This window comes from Enhydra lutris, unplaced genomic scaffold (assembly GCF_002288905.1).
Source record: "Enhydra lutris kenyoni isolate GAN:26980312 unplaced genomic scaffold, ASM228890v2 scaffoldscaffold55, whole genome shotgun sequence".
In the NCBI taxonomy this organism is placed as follows: Eukaryota; Metazoa; Chordata; class Mammalia; order Carnivora; family Mustelidae; genus Enhydra; species Enhydra lutris.
The window spans coordinates 6,127,329-6,153,370 of record NW_019154139.1 but is presented as its reverse complement, the minus strand read 5'-3'; the positions used below and the strand labels follow the sequence as shown (position 1 = coordinate 6,153,370).

General features: G+C 47.8%; 1 protein-coding gene across 1 annotated transcript in view; it reads right to left on the bottom strand.

Moving 5' to 3' along the window:
• Positions 1-22,857, bottom strand: part of LOC111157608 (ADP ribosylation factor GTPase activating protein 3) — a 49,256-nt gene extending 26,399 nt beyond the window's left edge. Inside the window, exons 1-8 of the mRNA XM_022519166.1 lie at positions 20,690-22,857; positions 20,204-20,343; positions 15,333-15,451; positions 10,520-10,592; positions 9,403-9,534; positions 8,079-8,162; positions 5,131-5,218; positions 31-90 (exon numbers count right to left, since the gene is read on the bottom strand). Coding sequence (XP_022374874.1) covers positions 31-90; positions 5,131-5,218; positions 8,079-8,162; positions 9,403-9,534; positions 10,520-10,592; positions 15,333-15,451; positions 20,204-20,343; positions 20,690-20,957 — 964 coding nt within the window. The 5' untranslated portion in view covers positions 20,958-22,857. The remainder of the gene's footprint in view (positions 1-30; positions 91-5,130; positions 5,219-8,078; positions 8,163-9,402; positions 9,535-10,519; positions 10,593-15,332; positions 15,452-20,203; positions 20,344-20,689) is intronic.
• Positions 22,858-26,042: the final 3,185 nt, after the last annotated feature.

The following is a 26,042-nucleotide window of genomic DNA, read 5'->3' as shown; positions in this document are numbered from 1 at the left end:
AGTGAGAATATAGAGTCGTAGGCCTGTTACCTAAACCAGCCTTCGTTGGTGCATTAAGACCTTCCACACTCGGTCCTTGCTCTGGTCCACCTGAAAGTTAAATAGCTTGATATTAATACAGAAAATATACTCATCAAACACGTTTTTGAATATGTAACAAATTTTACCTTTTCAGTCACATATATCTTACCCAATTTTGCCAATGATTGTTTTTCTGTCTAGCTCCACATTCTATTTTATTATTATAATAATTTTGATTAAAAAAAAAGAATTTTGATTTAAAAGTCCGTTGAAATGGAAGTATGCTTTTTATCCGGTTGCTTTATAGGATAAAACTATTAGTGGTCTCTCTAAATTAATATTTGAAATTCTACCTTATGATCTGCTGTTTTAAAATATACTGTTCTGAGACACCTAGTATATATGTGGATTAAACACCCAATATATGTTAAAATTTGCAAATTCTTTTTTTTAAGATTTGATTTATTTATTTGAGATAGAGCGAGAGTGAGACAGAGAGAGCACAAGCAGGGGACACAGCAGGCAGAGGGGGAAGCAGACTCCCAGCTGAGCAGGGAGCCTGATGTGGGGACTCCAGGATCACGACCTGAGCTGAAGGCAGACGCTTAACCGAGGGAGCCACCCAGGCACCCCTACACTTGCAAATTCTAACACCAATCATATCAGTAATAGAAATCTAAATCTCCAGGTACCAGGAAATCTGCTGTTTCCTAGTTGCCTAAAAAATGATTCTGGGGGTGCCTGGGTAGCTCAGTGGATTAAACCTCTGCTGTCAGCTCGGGTTGTGATCTCAGGGTCCTGGGACTGAGCCCCGAATCGAATCGGGCTCTCTGCTCAGCGGGGAGCCTGCTTCCCCCTCTCTCTCTGCCTGCCTCTCTGCCTACTTGTGATCTCTCTCTCTGTGTCATATAAATAAATAAAATCTTAAAAAAAAATGATTCTGGTTAGGAAACTCTATTATGACTTCATTACAAAAAATTTTGTTATCTTAATTTTATCCCTTTAAAAAGGAATAAACAAGGGGCACCTGGGTGGCGTCTGCCTTCGGCTCAGGTGTGATCCCAGGGTCCTGGGATCGATTCCTGCATTGAGGGTCCCTGCTCAGCAGGCAGCCTGCTTCTCCCTCTCCCTCTGCCTGTCACTTCCCCTACTTGTGCTCTCTCTCTCTCTCTCTGTCAAGTAAATAAATAAAATCTGTAACAAAAAATGAATAAACAAAATGTAGTCTCTCCAGGCAACGGGTGATTGCTTGGTCAGAAAACAGAATGAGATAACAACACCGGCTGTGACGCGGACGGACCTTGAAAACAGGACACTAAGCTCAAGAAACTGGTCAAAGGAGACCCTGAGCCAAAATCAAGGGTTGGCCACTTAACCAAGTGAGCCACCCAGGAGCCCCTATAAATATTTAAAAGGTAAGCTTCAGTTAAGGCATTTAAGTAGGCAAAGCAGGACGAGTGAGAACAATAGCATTTTGTGGAAAAAGGACTGACTCCACATTTCTTGATTCCCTACCATGGGCCGGGAGCTGCCGGGCACCGGAAAAATACCAGGGAATAAGGACACTTAAGCAGAGGATGTCAGGACCCACATTCCACTGGCCAACATTCTTTTGATCTCCGGTTTTATTATGCAACCCTTAAGTTGACTCCAGACCGCACCCTGTCACCCCGCACCCTGTCACCCCGCGGCGACACAGGAAACTCTGGGCTCAGTCTGGGGAACCAAGAGCTGCTGGTGAGAGACTCTGGTTGGGGGAGAGAGGAGGAAGTGCCGTTGCAGGAGTGAGGGGGCATGGAATTCTAAAGAATAAAACCTTCAGGAGGAACACTTCAGCTAAGAATGTTGATTTAAAAAAAAAAAAGATTTTATTTATTTATTTGACAGAGAGAGACACAGTGACAGAGGGAACACAAGCAAGGGGAGGTGGGAGAGGGAGAAGCAGGCTTCCTGCTGAGCAGAGACCCCCCCCCCCATGCAGGAATGGTCCCAGGACCCTGGGATCATGACTTGAGCTGAAGGCACTTAACGACTGAGCCACCCAGATGCCTCAAGAATGTAGATTTTAATATATTTGCAAGAACAGGGGAGCCTGGGTACTCAGCTGGCTGAGCGTCCTACCCCTGGCTTCGGCTCAGATCGTGATCTCAGGGCTGTGAGATGGAGCGCCGAGTGGCATCGGGCTCTGCACTTGGCGGGCGGTCTGCTTGAGGGTTCCCTGTCTCCCTCGGCCCCTCCCTGCACTCGCGTGGCAAGCACGCACGTGCTCAAATAAAGAAATAAATCTTAAAAAGATAAAATATATACAAAATCTTGGGGCGCCTGGAGGACTCAGATCGTTAAGCGTCTGCTTTCCGCTCAGGTCATGATCTCCAGGTCCTGGGATCGAGCCCCACGTCAGGCTCCCTGCTCAGCGGGGAGTCTGCTTCTTCCTTTCCCTCTGCTGCTCCCCCTGCTTGTGCTCTCTCTGTCTCTCTCTCAAATAAATAAATAAACCTTGGGGGAAAAAAAAGAACAAAATCTTGTTCTGCATTTGGTTACCGTAGTTTCCCGTTAGGAAAACAGATGAGACACCTGGACTCCGGAGGGCAGAGGGGGGCCTCCGTGGCATGTGGGCTTAACCTCAAACGGCCTTTTATGCTAATTAGCTGTATTAAGAACAATATTCAAATTGTCACCTGTACTGTCTGGCAGGCACAAAGCCCGCATTTTCTCTGTGGTAGTCGGGAGAGTGCCAGGATTATTTTTTGTCTTCTGTCCTTAGGGAAAATGACAAAGCTATGGGCGGCTCAGGCAGATTCCTTATCTGCAGAAGCCGCCTCTCCTGGAGCAGCTCACGGGGCAGTGAGCTCACGGGGCACGGCCACTCTCAGAGCCAAGGTGTGCTGCGCTATGAGGGGGCCTGGACACATAAACGTGGTAGTGACCCGAGTGCCCGTGGGGTGGACAGGGCCTCGTTGAGGAGGACCCTCGAGCAGAGACTCCAGGAAGGAGGCAGCCTCATGGCAACCAGGGGAGACATGCCCACTGCAAGGACAACATAAAACAAACACAGGAAAGGACCCAAGGGCCAGTGCGGCCGCAGTATGGCGCAGGTCTAAGAAACTGAAAAGCGAAACGCCACTTGGAGATGAGTTCTTAGCAAGCATTTAGGGTCATATGCACAAACAATGAAATGTGCAAAAAAGCCACAGGTTGCAAATGCTACAAATCAGCAGCGTCACAGTGTTTTGCATATTAAGGAAACGAGCTTCTGTGTTCTGACTGCAAATATTTTTTTTTTTAAGATTTTATTTATTTATGGGATAGAGAGAGAGAGATCACAAGTAGGCAGAGAGGCAGGCAGAGAGAGAGATGGGAAGCAGGCTCCCTCTGACTGCAAATATTTATCACTTGTCTTTAAAGCATTTCTTCAGAACAGAAATGTTGTATTTGTAAAAGATTTGCTAATCTCTTCTCACGAGGCTTGCATATGCGTAGAAGGACTTCCCCCTCCCAGGGTGACAAGAAAAGCCTCACCCGTGTTTCTTTTAGTACCGTGTTTCTTTTAGTACCTCGTATTTTCATGTTTATGTTTAAATTTTTGATCTGACTGAATTTAGGATGATGTAAAGAGTAAAGAAGGAATTCTGCTTTATTGTTTTTTCCAAAACGCTCAACACTTGTCCCAGCTCCATTCACTGTTCCCCAGGAGGCAAAATGTTCCCCTCCTGGTTTGCTGATAGGTCGACTCCTAAGACCAGTAGTAACATTAAAAACAGTCATCCTAAAATCTGCTATTTGATGGCATCTCAGACGTTCCTACCCTTATACCTAGAATTCAATACCAATGAAGTGAGTTTTTCTTCCAGCATGCTCCCAATCCCACTCTCCCAGAGACCTGAATGACCACTTTTCTAGGACGCTCTTCTTGATAAATACTAGGTACTCGCCAACCCTCCGGCAAGACCCTTGCCAGAAAGTTTCTCAATAAGAATCTTGGTCATAGAGCTGGTTGAGTATTTGGTCCTTCCTATTACACGAGGTCCCCAAAAGTAGTTCCAGGCTCAGTATACCAGCCCACACTCCTGGCTCCAGAACCCAGGGGTTTCCTGCACAGTTGTGAAACAGAGCTGTTAATTCACACGAACTTTCTGGCTGACAAAAGTGTTCAGTCTTAGGACGGAAAAAGTTGATGTCTTGATCCTTGTTACTCTTATCACCTAAGTGATTTTCTAAAATGCAAGCAACTGATATAAGTATATCATTTATATATATAATCCCGGAGCGTCCGGGGGGGCTCAGTCAGTTGAGTGTTTGACGCTTGCTTCGGCTCAGGTCATGATCTCAGGGTCCTGGGATCGAGCCCTTTATCCGGCTCTGCTTGAGATTCTCTCTCTCCCTCTCCCTCTACCCCTCCTGCTCATGCTCTCTTGGTCTCTCTCTCACACGTAAATAAATGAAATCTTTAAAATAAAGAAATAAATTAATTAATGTTAAAAATCCCATAATAAAACCACAAAATGCAAGTCATTAGATACCAACTATTTACAGGATCGTTTTTAAAATTGAAATCTTGTTTTCTGAGTATGGCAGTAACATACACTCATCACAAAAGCTCACTCACGTCACAGCTGTATCAAGTTGAAGGTAAAAGTGATTCATTCAGTAATTTCGTTCTCCAGTTTACAATTTGGTATGTACCTTCTGGAATGTTTTCTGTGTGTGTATGTTTTTTTTCAGTTTTTTTTTTATAGAAGTGAGATCAGATTCCCTGTTCAGTAATTTTGTTTCCCCACTATATAATCTACCGGGGCAAGTTTCCTCATGAAATACAAGGATTTTATTTCCTTTCTTTCTTAGGTTGATTTATTTATTTTAGAGAGACAAAGGACACGAGCGGGAAGGGCAGAGGGAGAGGGAGAGAGAATCTCAGCAGATTCTGCACTGACTGTGGAGCCCGATGCGGGGCTCGATCTCATGACCCGGAGATCATGACCTGAGCCGAAACCAAGAGGCGGACGCTCAACTCACTGCACCACCCAGGCACCCCAAGGGTCTTATTTTCTAATAGTTCCATAGCAGCCATCAAACCAAAGGAGAGCATTACAGGACAGTCCTGAAGACTACCTTCGTTATGAGCCGGAGTGGTTTCCACGTCCCGAGGTGGCAAAGATGCTTCTGGCTGTGCTGAGGCCCACCCTGTGCCGCTCGCCGCCTGCAGCAAGGTGAGAAAAGTCAACAGTAAGCAAAGTAAGACAAGTCCGCGAAACAAAGTGGGGGGAAAAGCTAATAATTTAATAGTCACCTTCTAAGTACCCAGATTAGTGGGAAGGAAAGATAATATTTAAAAAATTAAAAATTAAAACATTTTTAAAAATCAAAATGTATTCTTTTTTAAAAAAGATTTATGTATTTATTATATATATAGAGAGAAAGCGTGCACATACAGAGGGAGGGGCAGAGGGAGAGAGAGAGACAGAACCTCAAGCAGTCTCCCCACCAGGCAAGAAGCCTGATGCGGGGCTCGATCCCATGACCCATGAGATCATGACCTAGCTGAAACCAAGAGTCAGGCACTTAACCGACTGAGCCACCCAGGTGCCCCGAGAGCACACTTATCTAGATGAGCACTGGGTAATTAATGTACAGAGTTGCTGAATCTTTACATTGTATATGTGAAACTAATGTAACACTATGTGTTAATGATACTTCAATTATGGTCACCAAATCATGGATAAACAGGTGGTGCCTGCTGGGCTTTTCTCTGGTGAAGTTACCACTTTCCCCTTCCCAACCCCTAGACTTGGGAAGCGAGTCACCAAGTGTGGCCTGCACTCAAGGGGAGGGGGCCTCCTGAAAGGCAGAGTGTCTACGCACACATGATTGATTCTTCTCTAGGGAAGATCGTCCCTTCTCTTCATTTATTTATTCAATCATCTATTTATATTAGTGTAGACGCGTGGATATTTATTTTATTCTTTGGATTATAATCCAAATGGTCATTATCTATTTTGTTGTTGAAACTGTTCCAGCTTTGACCACTGGGATCGCTTTCCAGTTGGTTCCTGAGTCCTTCAGACACACCCTCCTCTATCTCCCAGCCCCTCCACCCAGCACTTCCTTACTCTCGCGCACGCCAAGATGCTCCAGGCTCAGCTGCCCCAGCAGCCCCGGTCCTAGAGTCTGCCTTTTCTCCACCAGTAGCCCCAGTTCCTTGTGGCGCTTAGAAATCGAGAGGGGGTGTGGGTGTCTCAGGGCCTCCCGGTGGACAAGAGCCTGGTACTACATCTGTGTGTGTGCTCACCCAGGGACACACACATTTGTCATCAGTGCTCCACTGTGTGTCTGCATGTGTGCGTGTGCGCACGGAGAGACACGCTAGAACAAACGTGAGTTCATGCTAATATGAATTCCAGTGCTCGTCCACATCAGACGTTCCCCTCTCTCCTCCTTTTAGCCTGTCATTTACATGACAACACTTCCCAGCTACTACCACTGAGTACTCTCTCCCTGTCTCGTCTTAAACAGGCACTGCAGAATGTGACAGATTACCTCACCATTTCTTTTGGTTTCCTGTTGATAACTACTTCTAGTAACTACCAACTCTGTCAATGAACCTGTACGCGCACATTATAAGAACAAAAAAAAAATCAAGCGACAGCGATTTCATGTCTGTACTTGAAAACTGGTTCAAGAATGGGTTGCACAGCAGTTAAGTAACCGTGCGCCCTCCCCGGTGGGACTGGGAGGAGGGAGGGCAGTGAACAGACATCTGGGGCTCTAAGCCAGGCGCCTGCACACATTTCCCAAAAGGGCCACTCAGGAAATATTTTAGGCTGTGGAGGCCTTATGTTCCCCTCTTTGTGATGTGGGGGTGATTATCGTTGCTCCCATCAGACCACAACACCAAGACAATGGTTCTGGCCGCATTTACTGGAGGCTCACTCGGGGCCAGCTCCCAATTCCTCGCACCAGTCCTGACTTCATTCTTTTGTTTAAATAGGGAGCCTGATTCGGGGCTTGAACTCACAACCCTGAGACCAAGACCTGAGATGAGATCCAGACTTGGATACTTAACTGATGGAGACCCTCGGACACCCTACCCCTGGCTTCATTAGTATAAGAGCCTTGAGATACACTCTGTATACAGCTAAACTGGGACAGTGAGATTCAAGCCCCTATTAAAATGTGGATTTAGGGGTGACTGGGTGGCTCAGTCAGTTCAGCATCCAATTCTTGATTTTGGCTCAGGTCATGGTCTTAGGGCTATGAAACTGAGCCCCCATCATGCTCAACGCTCAGCACGGAGTCTGCTTGAGATTCTCTCTCCCTCTGCCCCTCCCCCACCCAGTCACATGCTCTTAATTAAATCTTAAAAAAAAAGTTTTGGGTACCTGGGGGGTGTGGCTCAGTTGATAGGATGTCTGCCTTCAGCTTGGGTCACAATCTTGGGGTCCTGGGATCGAGCCCCACGTTAGGCTCCTAGCTCAGCAGGAGCTCTGCTTCTCCTCTCTTTCTCTCTGCCCCTCCCCCACCCCTCATGCTCTCTTTCTGTCTCAAATAAGTAAATAAAAATTCTTAAAAAAAAAAAAGTTTTCATTCTTTGTCAGTTCCATAGTTCTCAACTGAACTGTGGCAGACTACTGGAAATGATTTCTCAGCCTCCCTGGCTCCTAGGTATCAATGTACAACTAAGTTCTGGCTATGAGGATGTGAGCGGAAGAGATGTGTGCCACGTCTACATTCTTTTAGTAGAAGGATGGGGCACTAGCTTTCCTAGATGCTTGCCCCACTCCCCCTGCTGCGAAAGGTCCTGAGCTGCAACAGACGCTTTGGACCCTGAGATGGAAGCCAACATGTGGAGAAGAGCCAAACAGATCCCTCCCTCGATTAGTCCTGCACAGCTGACTTCAGAACCACGGATGGAAATTAATTTCTATCTTGTTTAAGATAGAAATGTTTCAGGGTTATTATACAGCAGCTTAGCCTGTGTCCTAAGTGAGACATTTAAACACACACCCTTTATAAATGTGAGAGTAAGCATACTTTAAAATTCTATAAAAGATACTACATACCTCAGGAGAAGCATGAGAGGCAAAAAAATCTTCCTCTTTTGGTGGAGGGGTCGAAGGCGGAACCACGCAGCTATCCAGCCACAGCTAGAACATAGAGCACTGCTTAGCCCTTTCCCTGGCTTTAAAAGGTTTTATCTAATAGTCTCACTCCCTTTCTAGAGATCTGTTTGCTAAAGATCGGTACTTTCCACTCCTACACAGTCAGTAACAGTCCTCCAGCGCCCCTGAGCACATTTTAGTGATGTAGCAATCTAGTAATTTCTGCATCCAGTCCTTGAGGATGTCAAGTACCAGATTCACAAGCTGTTTCTGAATAGGAAAGATCGAGCGCTTAATTTCTAAGTGCGGGTTCCAAAGTGCGGTCAATCCTCATCAACAGTGGCTTCCATATTTGCAAATTCACCTTCTTGCCACAATTTCCTTGTAACCCCCAAATCAATGCTTGAGACATCTCTGTGGTCCTTTCACAGGTGTGCGAACCAGCAAAGAATTTGAGCCACCCAAGGTACCCATTCCCGGCTGAGATGGAGCAAGGTGATGCTCTGTCTTCCTGCTTTAGCTCTCCAACTGTAAATAATTGTCCTTTTTGAGGTCTATTTAATACCACATTTTGCACATTTTTGTTGGTGATTTCACTGTCTAGAATGGCCCCTAAGTCTAGTGCTAAATCCCACCTAGGCCTCCTAGCCACAGGGAGCCCATGATGTGCCTTACAGAGAAAATACAGTGTTAGGCAAGCTTCATTTAGGCCCAGGTCCTATACAGTCTGTGGGCAGCAAGTTCAATGTCCATGAGCCAATAATTATATATTAGTAATATATTAAATTGTATCTCTTATCTATCAACTATTATTATATCAATATAATTGATATAATAATAATAATATGTATTATTATAATCATATGTATAATAATGTATAATATGTATAATATATGTATATATATATTATATGTATATGTATATGTATAATAATAATCAATATGTATTTAGCTACATAATATACGCAATAAGGTGTCCTTAAGCAGAATCACACGTGAAATAAGGCCACGTATTTATCCGTTGATGGAAATGTCCTGACCAGAAGCCCTTGGGACCTCGCCCTCTAGCTCCCCTAGGAGTGATGCTCTGGCATTTCCTAACTCAGGACTCACAGCAACCTCGCAGCGCACAACTCCCACGAACAATGAGAATCAGCTATAGGTTGTGTCCTTGCAAGAGAATCCTGTCAGAAAGTTTTACTGTCTGGGATGGTTAAAATCACTTTTTCTACTGAAATATATGTCATCTGATCTGAAGAAGAAGATCCAACCCGCCGGTGACTTACGTCGGTGCCGTGCTTCCGTGTCGCCTGGGACGCTAGTGACTTGATTCTCTCCCGATAGAGCTGGGCAGCGCGACTGTTGTACTTGGCGTTGGTGTCACTGGTGGTACAGCCGTGCTGATGGAAAAAGGAAGACTGTGGAGGAAAACATACGGATTAGCAGCAATACTGCATTAAATTTAACACGTGACCGAAAACAGTACTTCCTGTCGGGAGGGATTTTTTGGGAAAATACTAGTGAAAACAAAAGTAATTGAGTCACATAATTTACAAAAATAATGTAAACCGCACAATCTAATACAAACTTTTTCTTGTAAAAGGAATGCCTTCCACACGTGCCATGTTAATATCTCAGTAAAGCCGGACACGAGACTCACTGGCCCTTTGTGCCTCTGTTAAAGGACCGCGATCGTTCTGATTATTTTGTTACGCTGGCGGACTCTCTCCACTCTGGACTGCTTTTAGGTCATGAGAAATTCATTTCCACTGGAATTCCACTAAGTGGAATCAGTTAGGAGCTACACTGACCTTCACCTTGTGCAGAACTCTCTCTTCACAGAGACTGCGGCATGAACAAGGCGGTAAAACAAAAGTTGAAACAACTAGAGGAGACTGTTCAACAAGCTCATAAGGGTCCAAACACGGACATGAATTACAGAATTCATATTGTAATTCAGGCAGGCGTTCTAAAAACCTGTATGAGCAACACAACTTGATTCATCAGATAAACCGAATTTGTAAATCAAGTTTTACAGATTTGAGGATCCTTATTTAGATCTGTAAAGGGGGTTAAGGAAGTCTGCTTTTGTAAAACTATAAGTTAATCGGACACTTAAAAAGTTTTTTTTTTTTATTTTACCCAGAAATTACTAAATTAAAAACGGGGATCGCGTTTGTCTTGCTTGTCACTATATCCCCGTGCCTAGCCCAGGGCTTCGTGTGGACTGGGTATTTCACAATGTGGGGAAAAACAAGTCACCAGGGCCACCCACTGCCAAGCGCCCCCAGCCTTTGCTAGCCAGTAGGGTCCCCAAGCTCGTACATGCAAACACCAAGCTTCCTTTCTAGGCTAACACGTATTTACACACGAAGCGAAGCGGCACATCTGCAGTGAGCTTACCGCGTTAGCATTTCCTCCAACCTGCATGCATCGCAGCTGAAACCAAGACCAGCTGGAGTCCAGCTCTGTAGATCTAGATGGAAAGAATATTTGCAAATGTTAACACATTTCGCCCCAGCATCCAGCCACTAAACCTTGAAAAGAAAGAGTTCTGTGATTTTGAGGATCCTGAAGACTTCTAAGTTTGTGGGAACAGTGACACGGGACGCTGGGCCTACATGGCACACGACAGCTGTGCCCGCAGCTCCTGGCCCCTCTCGCCCTTCCTAGCAGCCAGGTCTCCGGTGGGCCAGCCGCCGGCTCCCCTCCACACCTGACCACAGACAGGCCCGGCCCCACTAGCAGCACCCTGCGCCGCACGGACTCCAGCTTTAATCCTAGGGTGCAGGCACACGACAAGCTTCCCGGGGCCGGCAGAACCACTGACTCAGCCTCGCATCCTCAGTGGCTTCTGATCTAAAAATCGGTAACGTGTCTCTGCTCAAAATAGATGTTCCGGATTTTTCCGATCAGCTCTCCACTTGTCCAGTGTGACCCGTAACGGGAGTGTCTGGGGATGCTCACAGCCTTCTCACCCGGTGAAAGGGAACTACCCAGGGTGAAAGGGACCTACCCATTGTCACCACCATCAGGGAGGGGAGAAAACTCAGGATTCAGTGTTCTTTTTTTTTTTTTTTTATAATTTTTTTAAAAAAATTTATTTATTTGACAGAGATCACAAGCAGGCAGAGAGGCAGGCAGAGAGAGAGGAGGAAGCAGGCTCCTTGCCGAGCAGAGAGCCCGATGCGGGGCTTGATCCCAGAACCCTGGGATCAAGACCTGAGCCGAAGGCAGCGGCTTAACCCACTGAGCCACCCAGGCGCCCCAGGATTCAGTGTTCTTAAAGGGAAAACTCTGAGTGTCTTCTCCCCGACCACACGTTATGCCCTACTTATCTGCAACCTGAGACCAGATCAGGGCAAGGGAAAGGCAATAGCTGTATTTCTCAATAATAAATTTCACCAACTCATCACTGTAAAGCAAGATACAATAGGACAACAATGTTAGAAGGTATTTGTACAGAACCCATAGATAGGTATGAACTAAAAGCAAGGCTGTTCCGTATTCAACAACAGCCTGTCCCACACTAACTGCAAAGGAATGTGGACATTTTTTAACGGCTGTAGGTAAAGTACCCCGTACAACATGGGAAGGTAGGAAGGAAAGAGGCTTCAGATTCACCGAAGTTCTTTTATGCTATCTTCCGTGTCCTCATTTCTATGCCTCTTTATGTTGCTTACCCTTTGTAAATGGTAGAATGTTTTTCTCGTTAATTTTTTAAAAGATTTTATGTATTTATTTGACAGACAGAGATCACAAGCAGGCAGAGAGACAGGCGGGGAAGCAGGCTCCCCACTGAGCTGGGAGCCTGATGTGGGGCTCGATCCCAGGACCCTGAGACCATGACCTGAGCCAAAGGCAGAGGCTTAACCCACTGAGCCACCCAGGCGCCCCTAGAATGTTATTTTTAAGGCAATAGCCACCTCATGCTCACTTGCTCTCTCTCTCTCTTTCACAAATAAAATAAAATAAAATAAAACAAAATAAAATAAAAAACCCTGCATGAATTAGCTTCACTAATGGTTGCCAAACGCAGTATTTTTTCGTTAAGTAGAACATTGAAATAGATTTTAGAAATCAGAAGGCATCTCACCAAATAAACATGACAAAGTTATCACATAATGAAAAAATTTAAATGGCCTTTTATCCATTTACCACAATTAATCTAGCCGTTTCCTCGTGGACAAGCCCGGAACGGCTGATTGTAACCCGCCTGACTGCTCAACAGAAGGCCATGGGAGGCGTCGCCTTCCTACGCTCCCATCACAAAACAGGTAGAGGTGGTGCTGTTTCCCTGTCTTGGGTGTACCTGACGGTCTGTCCTCTTGTTCATGCTCTATTTAAGCCTACTGCAGGGAGGACTAGATTCCATTCACCTTATAAGCTCAAGAAGTACTTAACAGCGAACTTGAGAAGAGACAGAGCTGGAGGGAGAGGAGCCACGTGGTGAGGCACAGCTGCCCTGGGGGCCGAGGCGCAGAGTTGGTCAAGCCGCAGGAGGCGGTGGGCTGGGGCCAGTCCCATTACGTGGGCCCTGCTCCAAGTGGCAGCTGGTCATTTCCGTGGATGTCTAACCCACTTTTCCCTTGCTGGTTGGCAAAAGCAACAGTTCATAAATTTTTTCCTTTGTAAAATTACTGACTTAAAATTATACTTAAAAAAAAACAAACAAAAAAAATCCCCCAAATCTCCATTTAAATAAACATTCCACCCAAGCCAAACTGTTATTCTGTTAATGCCTGGAGGGCAGGCCAGGGAGCACCGGTGTCTGTGTGTGTGTCTAGCAGGTGAGGAGAGGAAGAGGAGAAAGGAATTCAGAGGAAGAACTTTTCACTTCTCACTTTATAAACTTTGGGGCTGCTTGGATTTTTTTTTCCCCACGGAGCTAGTGTTTGTAACTGTTTTAACCCATAAAAAATGTTCGAAGAGCAAACATCTACCTTCTCAAAACAAAAACACGAGCCTTATCATCCTTGACTTACTCTTGCCCAGCTCCTAGACTGCTGCCCTCCAGCTCCACAGGACTTTTTAACAACGTTTCTGAATCATTTATAAACATTGTGATTCATAGTTATATTTATCTGACTTTTTAAAGGCTAGTCATTAAGCCTGCGGGTCCAAGCCTGCTGTCCAGGCCCATTAGGCTTCCGGTTGGTCCTTTACTCACCGGGTCAGTCCTTCCCTCACCCGGGAACACGTCAGATTTCCTGGAATGGTTTAAACTGGAGGTGTGCTTTGGTGGTGAGGCAAAGGGAGGGCCACGTTACAATGGGCGGGACTTGGCAGAGAGGAAAAAAGGAAGAACAAAGGAAGCCAGCCGATTATATATGATTATATATTGTCTTGCGTTCAACCAACCCAGGGCTGGACAGGGGTGGGGGCTAGGATATTAAAAAGAAACTTGCGGGTGCCTGGGTGGCTCAGTGGGTTAAGGCCTCTGCCTTCAGCTTGGGTCGTGGTCCTCGGGCACCGCATCAGGCTCTTTGCTCAGCAGGGAGCCTGTTTCCCTTTCTCTCTCTCTGCCTGCTTCTCTGCCTACTTGTGATCTCCATCTGACAAATAAATAAATAACATCTTAAAAAGAAAAAAAAAAAGAAACTTGCCTTGGCAAGTAAATACCTCAACATTAAAAAAAAAGAGACAAGAATAGGGTAGTGTATTTAAATTATTCTGGGACCAGCATCTCTAAGAAAAAAGAAAAGACAAGTCATGGATAGATACTCTGAAACCAGGAAGAACACACAAAAGACCTCCCTTTTCTAATTAATTACTTATGGAGTTATATAGCCATAAAGCTATAAATATTTAGTCCATCATGCCTCTATGGACTGATTTCTGAAAAAAGAACTCATGAAAGTACAACAGGAAAGGGTTTTTTAAGTTAATACATTAAAAAAGAAAATTAAGCTATTATTTTTACTACACAGTTTTTATGCCATCATATAAAATATCTCATCACAAATTATAATTGGTTTTATCTTACAGGAACTCAAGCTCTTTTTAAAAAAGATTTTACTTATTTCTTTAAAGATTTTATTTTATTTATTTGACAGAGAGAGAGAGACAGCAAGACTCAAACATGGAGAGTGGGAGAGGGGGAAGCAGGTCTCCTGATGAGCAGGGAGCCCGATGTGGGGCTCGATCCCAGGACCTGAGCTCATGATCTGAGCTGAAGGCAGACACTTTACCGACCGAGCCACCGAGCAAGCCACCCGGGTGGCCCTGGAGCTAGCGCTCTTCATAGTAATCACATTGTATGAATATTCCTTAAGTCATTACATAAAATACAACTGCTCCCCACAATTCCAAAGAGCCTGCCTGCCTCATTGGTTCATTCCCTGGAAAAAGAAGCGGCAGAGGAACAGGCGAACTGGTTGCAGGGGGTCAGCAACAACGGAGAGCTGGGCCAGGGCTGCTTGGGGGTGCCCTGCGGCACGTGGCCTGGCCAAGGCCCACGGGCGCTAAAGTGCAGGCCTTGCTGGGTTTCCAAATCCTGAGGCTCCCTAGGGATCCTTTTATGATTTCGATTTATTTTACTTCACAGAAGGGCACCTCGGCCCCCTGTGGGGCTGTGTCCAAGGGGACACGCACCAAAGCCCCACGGAGGCTGCTACCAGACAGGGTAGAAGATACGTCTCGCCAGAAGCAGCCACTGCAGCCCAGCTCTGCAGACAGAAAAAGAAGGACTTTCTTTTTATAAGCCTCTGAAATGGCCACTAAAATTCATACAAAGATCACTCACCAAGGCCTTGTGAGGCCAGGGACCCCGGGAGCCAGGCTGCAGGACTGCACTGGACATGCGCCCAGGCTGTAAGGAGGGCGCCTCACCCCTAACAACAGCTCCGCTCCTGATGGGGCATGGGGGGACCCGCAGCCCGCAGTCCCCTTCTATCACAAGCTTGTCACAGTGAGACTCCTCTGAGCTGCTGGCTATCAGAAGGTGATAAAGGGTGAAGACGACCGTCTCGAATCCTCCATCCTGACTGCCATCAGCACCGTGGCCTGAGGTCCCCGACACAGCTCCACAGAACAGTCACTGAACGGAAAATAATTCATTTTCCCTGTTCGCCTGATTATGAAGATTTAACTCTCTGTAACTCATAGCCAGCCTCTCGTTCTACTTGATGTCAAAGCAAACATGAAGGAAAAAGGGGGAAAAGACCTGTGAAACCACAGGGTCACTCCCACCCCTGACGAGAGAAGACACACTTACCGAATAAAACTCAGATGAACGCCGAGGGACCGGTGCGACCCCGAGCAGTCGATGCAGAGAAACACCCCGTAGGTCACGCTTGCCCAGCTGGGGTTCTTGGCACCACAGTCAAAACACACCTGAAAGAAAATTTCAAAATTCAGTTATTAATTCCTACTAGCCAAAGGGGCATCTCACAGGATACAATATAGGGTTTAGCTTGAAAGTGACTTTACCTTTACACTTTTAAACCGGTTATTACAAAATTATCTCCCCTAGGGGCGCCTGGGTGGCTTAGTCGGTTAAGTGTCTGTCTTCCGCTCAGGTCATGATCCCAGCGTCCAGGGATCGAGCCCCGCATTGGGCTCCCTGCTCGCTCAGGGTGGCGGGGGAGCCTGCTTCTCTTTCTCCCACTGACCCGCCTCCCTGCTCATGCTCTCTTTCTCTCAAATAAATAAAATCTTTAAAAAAAATCTCAACTACAGGGGCACTTGGGTGGCTCAATGGGTTAAGCCTCTGCCTTCCGCTCAGGTCATGATCTCAGGATCCTGGGATCGAGCCCGCATCGGGCTCTCTGCTCGGCAGGGAGCCTGCTTCTCCCTCTCTCTGCCTGCCCCTCTGCCTACTTGTGATCTCTCTGTGAAATAAATAAATAAAATCTTTAAAAAAAAAAATCTCAACTACATTTTTCTCAACCTTAACTTTCACTTCTTTTATTATCATATTGTGTATCATTGTATTATATTAATTAGGCACCAACAGGGCTCCTAGCAGGCTCCCGCACACCAGCCAGGATGTCCCCTGCTGGGAAGGCTCAGGGCCTTGTGGCCCTCCAGATGGTGGCAGCGGTCATGCATACGCCTTCTGCCCCAGCCAGACAAGCCGGCAGGTCGCTTGTGCAGGGTGGTCTGTGACCAATAATAAGACAGATGTGCCAACAGGTCATTTCTTTTTTTCTTTTTTTCTTAACATACACCAATGGGTCATTTCTGAGGTTACGAAAGATGCTCTGGCGTCCTCTCTGCCTCTTGCTCTCTCTCTCTCCCGGGGACCTCTGGCTCTGGGGGAAGCTGGCCCCGTGTCTGCGGGACTTGCGAGCCGCCCAGTGGACAGCCTCCAGTGGTGAGGAACCGAGGCCACGAGTCCAACAGCCAGTGAGGCGCGGAGGCCGGCTGAGCGCCACAGGAGCGAGCCTGGGAGCGGGAGCTGCAGGCCTCAGAGAGGGCAGCCCCAGCCGCCAGCTTGACGGCAACGTCATGGGACCCAGCGCCTTCCTCCCTCAACACTGACTGAAGTCAAACATTCTTCTTCAGATAGCATCTGGCAACAGGAGCATAAAATGACTTTAAAATATACAGAGTTTGTCATGGAAATCAACATTTAGATTTAATTGAGGTCAGAAAATTCCACTAATAAGAGAATATTTCCTTTTTTTCCAGAAAAAGAGCCCCGTATTTTATTTTATTTGTTTTATTTATTTGACACAGAGAGAGATACAGTGAGAGAGGGAACACAGCAGGGGGAGAGGGAGAAGCAGGCTCCCCACAGAACAGGAAGCCCGATGCGGGGCTCAATCCCAGGACCCTGGGATCATGACTCGAGCCAAAGGCAGACGCTTAACAACGGAGCCACCCAGGCGCCCCAAGAGCCCCATATTTTAGATACACTTTACAGACAGAGCCACCTATGAAAAGCTTGTTCCATCTCTAGTCATCAAGAAAGATCTGGCTTCTGGCCCCTTGAGGGCAATGCCAAAGTGAAAACATAAGCCGATTGTCCAAAGCCCCTCACCGTGACGGGCTCGCATTAAGCACGTGAGGCTGCAGAGACAACAGCCATGGAAGGTGCCAATCCCTTCCCTTTGGTGTTTATCGATCACCTGCTGCATGCCAGTCGCTAGGGCAGGCACTGAGCTATTCAGAACTATCTGGCCTCACCGAGTCCACAAATACTTGCTGAGTCTCTACCCCTGCCAGGCCGTGTGCTGGCCTTTCTGGAGCTCACTGCACCATGGGAGGGGAGGACACAGAAATGAGGATGCTCTATGCACGTAGGGCAAGGAATCCCCTTCCATGGAACACCAAACAGTGTCATCAACTCCGCACATGTGCTGTCCCTCGGCAAGAGGCCACCCGTAGCCCCCCCCTCACTCAACTCACAGTTGTGCGCTTACTACCAAGAAAGTAAGGAAAAAGAAATGCCTCTGCTTAACAATTTGCTCTGCCTAATGACGAGAGTGAATACTAGAGAGAGAGACAGCAGCTAATGCTGAGTGTGTCCCCATCAGGCATTGCTACTGACCCACCGAACCATCATAACATCCCTCTAAGGAGGTATGATGCCTGTCCCCATCGAGGCCAGCTTCTGGGCATGCGCGTGACCTGTGCAGCTGCCCGGGGCCCCACACTTAGAAAAGCCCCTGTTTGCTTAATGCTCCGCGGTCTCATCTGGACATTCTCAACACTTTTTAAACAAGGGCCCTGCGTTTTCAGCTCGCACATTTTGTATTCTCTGCAAATTCCGCAGTGCAGTTCTCCACCCCATTTTAGAGAAAACGAAGGACTTGGGAAGTTAAGCATCACCGCTGAGGAGTGGTATGTTGGGGACGAGACCCCAGGTGGCGAGCCCCAGGGCTCAATCTTCCCCCCTCACCACATGGCCTCTCACAAGGCTTGGCTGGCCCTGTTGGCCGATGTCAGTCTCCCACGCCCTAGACTCACAGCTCCCCAAGGGCAGGAGCAGAGCTGGTCTCCTTCTCCGTCTCCCTCTGCACCGTGCCCAGCAGACTACAGCTGCCCAACGGATGCTTGCTGACAGAGTAACTCAAGCAATCAAGCAATAAAACGAAGGAACACATAGAGACCAGGAAGGATTTCTCAAACTAGAGCATTCACCCTTCTGGGTTAAAACCTTGGTCCAGAGTAAACACTCATCACTCATGAGATGAAGAACCCAGATAACAGAGACTAAAAGTAAACCCAGTTGTTTCTCTTGAAGTTCCTTCCCTCCATATCTTACAGCAGTCTTTCATAGCCCCTTCTGGAAAAGGCTTCCTGTTCCCCAAGAATTCCCCAAACTCTTCCATATTTTAAAGCTAGTTTTCATCCCTGCTTAGGTAATGGTTTCTTACTTACAGTCAGATGAAAATTCTTAATCAAGAAATGTAGCACAAAACTGTGGAGCATTACTGGCAAATATCTTTGCCCCATGCTTTTGTTAATCCTATTACGGAATATAAAATTTTCCAGAGGGGTGCTGTTTGTCATAAAGATCGTAACAAAAAAATGGCTGACGTTGAAGATTAACAAGTGTGGGTACTGTTCTAAGTGCTTCTCCTGGATTTTCTAATTTAATCCTCCTAATAACACTGAGTTAGATCCTGCTCAAGCCTCCCAGGGGAGGAAAGAAGGTACAAAGTAGTCAAGTAACCTGCCCAAGGTAACATACTCACCCCTCACAAGCCTCTCAGAAGTGTTATAAGTACAACGACTTCTTATTTAAAAGAGGACACCTTCCCTTTGATGAATTTAAAGAGAATGCTCATTGGTTCTGAGATAAAGCAGACAAAAAATAGAACCTCTACACTCCTAACAGCAGATCCTAATCTCGTCTAGCTATACAGCAACCACTCCCTATAAACCCGTTAATCTAAACTTGCAAATCAAGAGAACAGCAAAGGAATTAGCACTAGAGAGTTCCTGAAGACTTTCTCCTCCTGACTTTCTCACACTCATCAGACATCACCTCCAATAAACTCTTTCCTTGCTCACTCCTCCTAGTCTGTAAAAATATGGGCTCCTTTCCACCAAGACTTAAAGACATCTAGATTTCATAAAACTCAGGATCTTTCTATGCGGTGATGTCATGACTCATGACCATGATCATTAACAGCTGTTCACTTTGGAGGTGATAGTGGGGACCAGAGGAGCTCCTGTCATGGGAGGGGATGGGAGAGTCCACACGGACACACGGACAGCCCTTTGCACTCTCCAGGTTCCAGCCTGACCTGTGAACCTCAGTGGAGGGTGTCACTTTAGCCCAATGTGTCATCACAACATCTCCAGCCAGTTGTGAAAAGTTGTGTAAGTCACAGAGGAGAAAACCACCTCTGGAGACAAAGGGAAAAAAAAAAAAGGGAAGATCCCATCTCCACAAGAGACCCAAAGGGAAGACAGAGAAAGGGTCTGCGGGGGGCCTTCTTAGCAAGAGAAAAGAGCTGGAAGCCATTGCAGAGACTTAGTCGCTCCATCAGACAGGGAAACTGAGGCTGCCATCAAAGGGCGTAGGGGACCAACCAGGCTCCAAAAGGCACCCCTGAGGAACTTCGGAGGTCAGCTCCAGGATGCGGAGTCGAGCTTTCCCAAGAGCCCAGAGCTACCAGCTGGAGTTTCAGGGCTGGTGCGTGCTTCCCAGCTGGTCACAGGTGGCCTGCGGTGTCGCCCCGCTCACAGGAGCCCCTGGGTATGCACCCCAGTCCTCTGGGGGGGAGGGTCCCCGAGCCCGCCTCCAGCTCTCACAGGAACTCACGGGGTCCACTCTGCCACCCCTCAAAAGCCGCCCCCGTGTGTGCTTGTCCGCCCGGTATCAGGAACCAAAAATGTGTGCCCCGGCCCCCGGGGCCCCCAGATGCTGTCGCCTCCCGCTCCCAGGACCCCCAGGTGCCCGCCCCGCCGGGGACCCCCGTGTACGCCCCGTTCCCCACTCCTTGCTGAGGCTGGGGGCGGCGCGCGGCCCAGACCCAGGCGAGGCCCAGGCGCCGCGGCCGCAAGTGCGACGTGTCACAGGCCGGGCCGGCTCCTCCTCCCGCGGCCGCGGCCACTGCCGCAGCGGGGGCCGCCCGCGGGGTTCGGCACCGATGTCCAGCAAGCCTGAACACGCCCGGGGGCCGTTACCTTGTTGGTGGGCACCGAGCGGAGGCGCTTGAAGATGGTCAGTATGTCCTGCTTGCTGGGGTCCCCCATGGTCACCAGAGAAACGAGGCGCAGCCGGCCCGGCCAACTGGGAAGAGCCGAACAGGAGCGGTTGCCGCCTCCTGGAGACAGAGAACGGCCGAGGGGGCGGGGCTGCGCGTGACGGCAAGACCCCGCCCCTCCAGGCCCCGCCCCGGCCCCGCCCACAACCGGAGCTCACGCCCCGCACTCTTCTCGCGGCCCTCGCTCAGGGGCGCCGCTGGCTCCGCCCGCTGGAGCCCCCGCCCCGGCGCTGCCCGCGCGTGCGCAGAAGCCTCGCGCTATTTCTCCCGAGGGCGGCTCCGGGTTTGCTAGGATCTGTGCGGGGCTGAAGCCGGGGCTTGGCTCCCGGGCCGGACTCGCCACCACTTGGGCTGGTCGATGTCCACTTTTATCGACGGACTCCTTGCTTGGCCAAAGTCTTCTCACCTCGTCCTCGTGCCCCGTGAGGGCGCGGAACCAGTCGCTCCAGGTGGCGGAAGAGGAAAGGTGAGGGGAAGGACCCAGCCGCTCCGGACGCCCGATTTTCACTGGTCGCCTTTTGTTTCATTTTGTTTGCATTAAGCCGAGGCCGAGCCCTGGGTGGGAAGTTTTCACCGCCCGAGGTAGCTGTGTGGGTATCAGATCGGCGAGAGAGAGCAGTTCTCTGGAGGCTCGGTCCGAGCTGGTGGATGCGGACCGGAAAGCAGCGGGACATTCCCGGGCTGCGGGACCTGTGGCTGACGTTGCAGAAGGGTTCAGACTCGCGGAGGAAGGTGCCTCTCGTACGGCCGTGGGTGCAGAGCCGCTGGCCTCCTGGGATTGGGTGGTGCCGTGCTAGGAGAACAGGTTTACCTTGGCTCCAAGCCCGATTCAGCCGGCTGCTTCCTGGCTCTGTGACCTTGGTCAAGTCATTTCTCCTCTCCCAAACCTGGCTTGCTCGTCCGTACAATGGGGCTAGAGATAAAGGATCCTTGCCAAGCAGCCTGTGGGAGCAGCTTCCCCGCGGGAGCCCCAGAAAAGCCTTTGTGCCTTTCTGCTTTTAGAAGCTGGGAATGCCCCTTCAGCGGGTCAGGTTAGATGCCGTCTGGAGAAGTCGGAGGTTTGCAAGGATGTGGGCTCCGATAAACCCAGGGCTGGAACTTTTCCAAGGAAGGGAAATGTAGTGCCTAACAGAACAGTAAGTTAACTTTTGCAGTCTGCTGTGACTGAAAGTTCTTCCTTCCATCAAGTCAAAGTACATATTCTTGTACTCTGTGTCCCATCATACTGATGCAGGCTGGCCTCTCCGAGGACCCGGAGGGAGTCCCTCAGGACCAAACAAGAGGGTCTTTGGTTTTGTGTAGGACAGAAATCAAATGCGAACTGAGAGGAAGTGAGAGCATAGTATATTAAATAGCATATCTGATAGAGCATAGCGAACCGAGCGTCTGGGAGACTCAGGAAGGAAAGGAGAGAGTCCTTTGCTCAGGGTTGGGGTTTTTATTGAAGATCACGGTCTGGTGTACATGTCTCAGGCATCCCAGAACGGGTCAAAACAAGGACAAGTGCGCAGATGTCCTCCATAAGTCACTTACGCCCTGGAGCCAGGGATGTTGGCATCAAGGTAGCTGGAGTCTGGGGTCTTGGAAAGCCTGCGTGATGAGCCCTCCCTGATGTTTGTTACCTGTTGTGCTGGACGACTCCAAAGAGATGGTTAACTCCTTGACCGTGACGAAGAGGACTTACATTAAGGCAGGGAGAAGGCAAGGGTACAGGTCCTAGCAAGAACAGAAGCAGGAAAAGGAGCAAAAAAGCAGTTTTGGGGTTTTTTTTTTCCTGGGGCCCCTTTAGTTTCCCTTTCTCAGTGCAGGTTGGCCCCACATAGGACACCTGGCATGTTTATGAACAGTTAGAGCCTTCCTGATGGGAACGATGATTACTGTTTGGAGCTGAAATCTTACTTACCAAGTTCCGTATCAGATTCTGAGTGTTATATACTCTACGCTACAACATAAAGGTCCCCACGTGATGAGGGAGCAGAAGGCAAGCTGAGGACACAGCACAAGCTGATACCCACAACCCCCATCCCTCATGTGTATCGTGAGATTTGTGTGGCATCCCTCAGGCCCTCCTAGCTGCCCCAAAACTAAGGGAATGGGGAAAAAAAATGGTTACCTGATCAAGCTCACAGTCCTACAAGACAGGGGTTTCCATCAGTTTAGCAACATCTTAGTGATACACAGGAGGAAGCATTCTTATCCATAGCCTAACTCCCAGAAACCCGTAGCTCAATTTCCTGGAGCCCTAACATCACCCTCCCATGAGTGACATGGGAAACAGGCAGAAGGAAATGAAAACAAAGTTTCTTTAGGACCGGCAGCCTACCGACAAGGACTTGTGATAGGAAGAGTATTATTCCTCCAGGAAGCTCCCACCTGTCCTAATGTCAGTGCTGTACTGGAAGGAAAAACCACTTTAACTCAGCAATCGCCAGGCCTCCATTATCATATAAATCTTTAGTCTATCAGAGTCCTTTCGGGATACCTGCCTTTTCCTGACTACCCCCCCCACCCCGCTCCTGATGAAGTTTTAGAGTATAAGTGAGGTTGGTGGGGGGAGGTCCGGAGCCAATGACCAAGAAAGAAATCTTGAGACATCTTTGGTGCAAAATAGCGGTTTATTAAAGCATGGAGACAGGACCCATGGGCAGGGAGAGCTGCTGCCTCGGGGTTGTGAGGGGTGGCAGGTTCTGTACGATGGGATTGGGGGAGGTAACAAAAAAGGGAGGTTTCAACAACTTTCATATGCTAAAGAGGACCTACAAGATACGGATACCGGGGGCCTTGCTATTGCCAAGGTCATTTTTCCCTTCTTAGCAAGGTATTAACATTAAGATAGTTGGGAGGTTCCTAAAGGATGTCATAATATGTCCCACCCAGGAGTGGGGGTGGGGGAAGGTTGCAGGGTGTCAGTTTCTGCTTTGTCCTCAGCCAGCCTTCTGTTCCCTCCCCACTCCCACGTGTCTAATCAGCCATTGCTCACAGCCCTGGGGCAGCAGCCCTTCGTTCCCAGGGGTCTTGTCCCAGTGTTTTAATAAAATCATCTTTTTATACCAGAACCTTCTCGAATTCTTTCTTGGACCTCGGCTCCAGACCTCACCAACATTCCCAAACAACATCACAAAGAGGGAAATTTTGTGCAGTGAAGTCCAGACAGTGTCTCTGGGAGAAGTACGGTTTGTATGCACAGCCGAGGCTCATCTCTTGTCCTTCGTAGGCCTTACTACCACCTAATACTACCATATGTAATACTATCTATTTCCTCCCTTCCATTGAATGTGAATGTACCGAGATCAGATCTGTTTTGTCTGTCCCTGTCCCCAGCACCTGGACCAGGCCTGGTGCGTAGTGTTCATTCAAGAAGGATGTGTGGCTTAGGCTTCGAATGTGGGAAGCTACAAAGAGCATCACCCTCCCCATATGATGACAAGAACAGACGGTTTAAGCTACAAAATCGTAACATTTCTTTTTCTTTTTTCCTTTTTTTTTTTTTTTAAAGATTTTATTTATTTATTTGACAGAGAGATCACTATTAGGTAGAGAGGCAGGCAGAGAGAGGGGAAGGGAAGCAGGCTCCCCACTGAGCAGAGAGTCCGATGCGGGGCTCGATCCCAGGACCCTGAGATCATGACCCAAGCCCAAGGCAGAGGCGGAACCCACTGAGCCACCCAGGCGCCCTATCCTAGGGTTTCTTAAGCCTATCAGATGGGTAAAGTTGCAGATCAACCAAGTAAACCGAATTCTGAAGGGAAACGAGCTTCCCCAAAGTTAGATGGAACAAAGGAACTCCTTCCCCTTTGGTAAAGCTTAGGAGAAAGGTGGCAAGAGGAAATAAGTTAAAATGTTTAATGAATTCATAAAGGCCAAGCGTGGGCTGGCATGTCCGTTTGAAATAGCTTGAGGCCTCAGATACAAAGAGAGGTTATATTCCACAAGCTATTTTCCATAAGCTTCCACCAGAAATCTTTCTTCATAAGAAAGATGGAGGCAAAGAGACTTGAGAGAAACCCCTTGGGGAGTTGGGCATCCAACTGTTGCGGGGAGAGGCACAAAACCCCACCCACATCCCTTCTGGAAAACAAGCAGCAAATGCACTGTCCCCCAGGGTTCAGGAAAAGATGCATTCCTGCCTGGAGAGGAGTAGAAGCAAAACCCAGGTAATACCAAATCTGAAAGAGAATGAGAACTTCTCCTGCAAAAGAGGACAGGCAAAAATCCACTGCTCCAGATTTCAGAATAACAATACAGAAGCAGCCGTGAGGCAGGTCCAGACTGCTGTATACTGTCCTCTCTTTGAGGAAGACATCCTGGTGTGCCTCTGGCCCTGTGAAACAGCGTTTAGTCCGTTTAGTTCATTCAGTGAAATAGGAATTTGCTGAAACGCCGATGCCACTCTCAGGAAAAACTAGACTTTTCTGGACAGTCATATGATGAATCACAAAGTGTAAATAGGCACAGATCTTGTTCCTTGTCCCTGGAGGACGCCAGTGAACTTCAGTTAGTGCAGAAGAGAAGACACGGGAACGCTATCCCTTACGCCGTTTCTTACAGGTCAGGTACATTTGACCATGAACAGATGGGGCGCCTGTGGTGGCTCAGTCGGTCAAGCATCTGCCTTCAGCTCAGGTCATGATCCTGGAGTACCGGGAGGCTGTTTCTCCCTCTCCCCTCACCCTGCTTGTGCTCTCTCTCCCTTGCTCACTCGCTCGCTCTCAAATAAATAAACTTAAAAAAGGAAAAGGAAAATGCATGGAATCCTGAGCACTACTATCTGGTTTCCACAAACCCCTTTACTGCTGAGGCAGTATACACTTGGAAATTCACAAATGCCCCATTTTAGACGGTAAAATATTTAAATAAAGACGCTTGTGATTGAGTTGATGTTATTGATTGATTTTTTAAAAATGTACATTGATGCCATTACTTCCATTAATGGGATAAAGGATTTGGTGTAATAATTGCTCATTGCTGTAATATTTGCAATATTAAAATATTAGCAAAAATAATTGCAAAAGGAAATGAAAACTTACATTTATACAAAAACATGTACCTGAATGTTCATAACAAAAGTGTTTGTAATCATCAAAACCCAGAAACAACCCAAATATCCTTCAACTGGATTAGCAAACATGGTGAATTCAATACCCAGAGACCACCTACGGTAAGAAGGAACAGACTACTGCTGCGTGAAACCACATGGATGAATTTCAAATTAATTATGTGACCCAAAAGAAGGGAAGACAAAGGCTGCATACTGTATGATTCCATTCACAGGACATTATGGAAAAGGCAAAACTATAGAAACAGAACAGATTAGCAGTTTCCCAGGGTCAAGGATATAAGGAAAGGTTGAATTACGGAGAAGCCAGGACATACTTGGGCAGCGATGGAACAGTTCTATTTCTTGATTGTGGTGGTGGTTGCACGGCAACGTGTTTGTCAAAACTTGACTGTAGGGGTGCCTGGGTGGCTCAGTGGGTTGAGCCTCTGCCTTCCGCTCAGGTCATGATCTCAGGGTCCTAGGATCGAGCCCCGCATCGGGCTCTCTGCTTGGTGGGGAGCCTGCTCCCCTCCCCCCCGCCACCCCGCCTGCCTCTCTCTCTGCCTACTTGTGATCTCTGTCAAATAAATAAATAAAATCTTTTTAAAAAAATGACTGTACACTAAATAGGGTGCATTTTACTGTATGTAAATTATATCTATAAAATGAAAAAAAAAAACGGGAAACAAACGCTCAGGGATATGGGACTTACGACCCATGG